This window comes from Betta splendens, chromosome 6, assembly GCF_900634795.4.
Source record: "Betta splendens chromosome 6, fBetSpl5.4, whole genome shotgun sequence".
NCBI classification, from domain to species: domain Eukaryota; kingdom Metazoa; phylum Chordata; class Actinopteri; order Anabantiformes; family Osphronemidae; genus Betta; species Betta splendens.
Genome location: NC_040886.2, coordinates 18,659,041 through 18,664,328, shown reverse-complemented (window position 1 = coordinate 18,664,328; position 5,288 = coordinate 18,659,041). Strand labels below are relative to the sequence as shown.

Below are 5,288 nucleotides of genomic sequence, written 5' to 3'. Positions count from 1 at the left end.
CTGCGGTGACGTGTGCTGCTGTTTATTTCAGGCTGCTTTGTGTGAGAGCTGATGTCGTTTTGAGGCCTGGTCCGTTAGCGGCATTGTTGAGTATCACCTTACGCTTACTCTGCTTCCAGCTGGTCTGTGGCTGCCAAGGCTCACCGAAATAGCCTGTGTGTGTATGTGTGTGTGTGTGTGTGTGTGTGTGTGTGTGTGTGTGTGTGTGTGTGTGTGTGTGTGTGTGTGTGTGTGTGTGTGTGTGAGTGTGTGTGTGTGTGAGTGTGTGTGTGTGTGTGTGTGTGTGTGTGTGTGTGTGTGTGAGTGTGTATGTGCATGTGTGTGTGTGTGTGTGTGAGTGTGTGTGTGTGCATGTGTGTGTGTGTGTGTGTGTGGTGTGTGTGTGTGTGTGAGTGTGTGTGTGCATGTGTGTGTGTGTGTGTGTGAGTGTGTGTGTGTGTGCATGTGTGTGTGTGTGTGTGTGTGTGTGTGTGTGTGTGTGTGTGTGTGTGAGTGTGTGTGTGTGTGTGTGTGTGTGTGTGTGGTGTGTGTGTGTGTGCGTGTGTGTGAGTGTTCGTTCACATAAAGCTGCACGTTTTTCATCCAAACAGCCATAAAACACTCCCAAAACCCGCTTAAAGGAAAACAGCCAGTTTGAGAGTGGGAATGACTCCATTGACATGTTTTGGATAAAAACTAAAGAATGTATAAAAAATATGAAAACTTAAGAATTAGAGCTTCCTGCAAAACCCCAGTGAGTTCACACAGCTTTACTCAGCATGTTGATGCCAAAACACAAAGTTAAGTTAAAATTTTAGTTTTCTTTCTTTTTCAGCTTTGTTTATTTACTTCTTGGTGGAGCTTTTTACAGTTTCTCCGTTTCACTTGTTGTTTGTACTTTAGAGCAGAATTGAGTGAGTGGACTTGTGTCGGGTTCACATTGGCTCCATTGGTTTTACGGGTCCAAGTCAGAGCGACGTCATGATTCTGATCTGGATCCAACGTGAGGAGCCGAGTGTTAATAATGCAGACGTGGTTCCTGCCTTTCATTCCATTCTTGCACTTTTAATTGTGAACCTCTTTCTTCTGCTTGGGTCCGTCTTCAAAGCCAAGGACTCCTTCTGGTCCAGTTCAGATGTGGGTTAGGTTCTAATCTGATATAAAGCATGTGACGGGTCAGAACAGAAGCTTCCTCTTCGCTGTAATGGCTTCTACAAACCCTCTGACGTTCTCTTCGAGGTGAAAAAAGCTGCTGCAGACAAAAGACAAGCGCTACATGAGGAGAGGGTCTCGGTCGCTCCAAACGGCAGCGGTCCAGTACCAGAGCATCGGGCCAGAACCATGACTAAACAAAGCAAAGACAGATCCTTCCTGCATTTGCCATGAGAGCTTTCAAGCAGACCCAGCGTGGACCAACCGCAGACTCTGACCCAGGTCTGCGGTTAATCTGTTCCCTGGACCACGAGCACTCTGAGCTCGTCCCGGTCCACTTACCAAGAGCCGAACTCGGCTTTAGCAGCAGAGGACGTTCACAGATGGTTCTGCTTCCCTCCTCCTGCTCCGTCTCTGTCTGTTCTTCAGGCCTTTGTTAGGCGGTCGCTTCCTGCGGTGAGCATGGCACTGCCCAGGCACATGTTCTGTGGCCGGCCTGATTACAGCCCTGCCGTGGTGCTGACATTGGCCCGGTCCGACTCTTCATCTATAAACACACACAGGCACACACGCACGCACACACACGCATGGGTGCACACACACACACACACACACACACACACACACACACACACACACACACACACACACACACGCACACACACACACACGCACACACACAGGCACACATGCACGCACACACATGCATACAGGCACACACACACACACACACACACACACACACACACACACACACACACACACACACACACAACACAACACACACACACACATACAGGCACACACGCACACACACACACACATACACACACACACACATACAGGCACACGCGCGCACACACACACACACACACACACACACACACACACACACACACACACACACACACACACATACAGGCACGCACGCACACACATGCACACACGCACACATGCAGGCACACACACACACATACAGGCACACACGCACGCACACACACACATGCACACACACACACATGCACGCACACACACACAAATTCCACCGTCTCTGCCAGCGGCTACTGTGGCATGACTTCACCCGGCAACCATTGCCTGCGTCAAACAAAATGCCTCTGTCACCAGAAAAAGGAGAATGGCGGGGGGGAGGAAAGGAAGGGAGAGGAGGGGAGAGGAGAGAATTGGAGGAGAGGAGGGATGGAGGAGCAGCGGAGGAGCGTGGACCTGCAGGGGCTGTGTGCAGGCTGTGCGTCCTCCTCCACCACAGCCGGGCAGCGCGCTGGGCTAGTTGGAGCTGGAAGGGCTGGAGGCAGCGAGGCAGCTTCTAGGAGAAGTAGTTTGTGTGAGGAGTGGAGAGAAGACGCTGCTGATGACGCAGCTCTGACTTCAGGCTGGCTCCGGCCCAGCGTTAGCTTCACTGCTGCTAGCATTAGCTGCAGTGTCAGTGTCGTCATGGCGTCATGCCAGCGCTCTGTAAACACTGTGAGACCTCGGTCGCCCGTTGGCAGCGGTGTTTTGCTGTTGGTTCAACCTTTGTGTCGTCACGGCAGGAGCGGCTGCACTACGAGACGCTGAGCCAGCACCTGGGGAAGCTGGGCGACGACGCCGGGAAGATGGTGCATCGAGTCATCGACCTGACGAGGCCAGAGGACCTGGACGGTAAGCTGCTGACGCCACTGCGCTCCCTGCGTGTCCGGTGTGTGGTTGTGTGTTACAGAATAGGCAGTGCAGAAGCAGCTTAAGGTGGGAACAGCCACTTCCTGTTGAGACTGAAGTGATAGCAGAGAGGGTGGTGGGCCCCACGTACAGGAGGCCCCACGTACAGGAGGCTCCACGTACAGGAGGCTCCACGTACAGGAGGCCCCACGTATCACACGTACAGGAGGCCCCACGTGCAGGAGGCCCCACGTGCAGGAGGCCCCACACATCACACGTACAGGAGGCCCCACGTACAGGAGGCCCCACGTATCACACGTACAGGAGGCCCCACATACAGGAGGCCCCACGTGCAGGAGGCCCCACGTGCAGGAGGCCCCACACATCACACGTACAGGAGGCCCCACGTACAGGAGGCTCCACGTACAGGAGGCCCCACGTATCACACGTACAGGAGGCCCCACATACAGGAGGCCCCACGTACAGGAGGCCCCACATATCACACGTACAGGAGGCCCCACGTACAGGAGGCCCCACACATCACACGTACAGGAGGCCCCACGTACAGGAGGCTCCACGTACAGGAGGCCCCACGTATCACACGTACAGGACGCCCCACGTATCACACGTACAGGAGGCTCCACGTACAGGAGGCCCCACGTATCACACGTACAGGAGGCCCCGAGTACAGGAGGCCCCATGTACAGGAGGCCCCACACATCACACGTACAGGAGGCCCCACACATCACACGTACAGGAGGCCCCACGTACAGGAGGCTCCACGTACAGGAGGCCCCACGTATCACACGTACAGGAGGCCCCACGTATCACACGTACAGGAGGCTCCACGTACAGGAGGCCCCACGTACAGGAGGCCCCACACATCACACGTACAGGAGGCCCCACGTATCACACGTACAGGAGGCCCCACGTACAGGAGGCCCCACCTCCACAGCTCCACAACGCAGAGGAATCTGCCAGAAAGCTGCAACATGCAGGTATCCAGAAATACAAATATTTATCAGGCCGCCCTCAGCAGCTAAACAGCTTCAGCCCCCACATTTTGCGCTCTTCAGCGTCCTGACACTGTTATTGTTCCTGAGAGGACACGACGGGAGTGTGTGAGACGAGATCCCACCCAGTATAAGTACACAAGCAAACGCTGCGCACACGAGCACAAAGTCTGGACGCGGTCCAGATAAGAGCAGAGAAGAGAAGTGGCCTCCAGCCCACCTGGTTCCCATAAAGTTGCTGTTTACAGGGCGCGGGAGCGAGACGTGCTCATGGTGCTTTGGTTTAGTCAGATGAGTAAACACGGAAGCAGCCACCGACACACTGTCTGCGTTTGTGCGAGCATCCCAAGCTTCACTGTCTTTATACGTCCTCGACACAGGCAGCAGCGTCGCCGAGGCGCGAGTCTTCAGGGAGTCGCGGGGCAGAAGCAGCAACGAGCCGCACATCAAGAGGCCCATGAACGCCTTCATGGTGTGGGCCAAGGACGAGCGGAGGAAGATCCTGCAGACCTTCCCCGACATGCACAACTCCAACATCAGCAAGATCCTGGGTGAGGCGTCCTGTTTGTTTATGGCTGTGACGTCCACAGGTCCACAGTGAGATGGATGCTAACGTCCACAGACCTGCTCTGTCCTGAGCTGCAGGTCACGGTTAAAGTGACTGCGTGTGTTCAGACTCCAGCGGAATAACACAGCTGGGCTGTTGGATAAACAGAGCAGATGTGCTGCCTCCTGCTCTCAGCAGCTCAGCACCGGTACCAGCTCTGTGTGATGTCATCACTGTGCAACCGCTACTTCCTGTTAACGGCTCTGCTGTGGTTCCAGGCTCGCGCTGGAAGGCCATGAGCAACCAGGAGAAGCAGCCCTACTACGAGGAGCAGGCCCGTCTGAGCAAGATCCACCTGGAGAAGTACCCCAACTACAAGTACAAGCCGCGGCCCAAGAGAACCTGCATCATCGACGGGAAGAAGCTGCGCATCGGCGAGTACAAGCAGATGATGCGTCTGCGGCGTCAGGAGATGAGGCAGTTCTTCGTGGGGTGAGTCCCGCTCCCATCTGAACCCAAGGTTCAACCGGCGGCAGCTTCGCTTCCTCAGACGGGGAAACTGCGTCCCCACGCTTTAAACGGGGGGAACCAGTGGCGTGGTCCTAATGGGAACCAGCCCTGGACGTGCTGTGTGCTGAGATGGATTTACCAGAGGCGCCCGCGACTTTTAATAGCTGTCATTTATTAAATTAGGACAATGCAGAGCTCTGTGGGCGCAGACAGACGCGGTGGAATATGAAATGTAAGCAGATGTTTGAACGCGGCCGGCGTCGTGTGTGTGGTCAAGGCTCTGGACATTCAATCAGACCCAGACCGAGCGCTGCTGCCGGCGCCGGTGCCGGTGCGTGGATGTGAGGCCGGTTCCGTTGAACCGTGGGCGCTCCGGTGAGGCCTCACCGCCGGTGAACTCACCACAAACTCTCTCTCTGCTCCTGTCTCAG

The 5,288-nt window shown here is 55.3% G+C and overlaps 1 protein-coding gene across 6 annotated transcripts in view; it reads left to right on the top strand.

Annotated features, from left to right (window-relative positions):
* LOC114857234 (transcription factor SOX-6-like) overlaps positions 1-5,288 on the top strand; it is a 57,323-nt gene that overhangs the window by 50,057 nt on the left and 1,978 nt on the right. For all 6 annotated transcript variants that reach the window (XM_029153535.3, XM_029153533.3, XM_029153537.3 and 3 more), the window contains 3 exons: positions 2,682-2,790; positions 4,181-4,351; positions 4,626-4,839. In XM_029153535.3, coding sequence (XP_029009368.1) covers positions 2,682-2,790; positions 4,181-4,351; positions 4,626-4,839 — 494 coding nt within the window. The remainder of the gene's footprint in view (positions 1-2,681; positions 2,791-4,180; positions 4,352-4,625; positions 4,840-5,288) is intronic.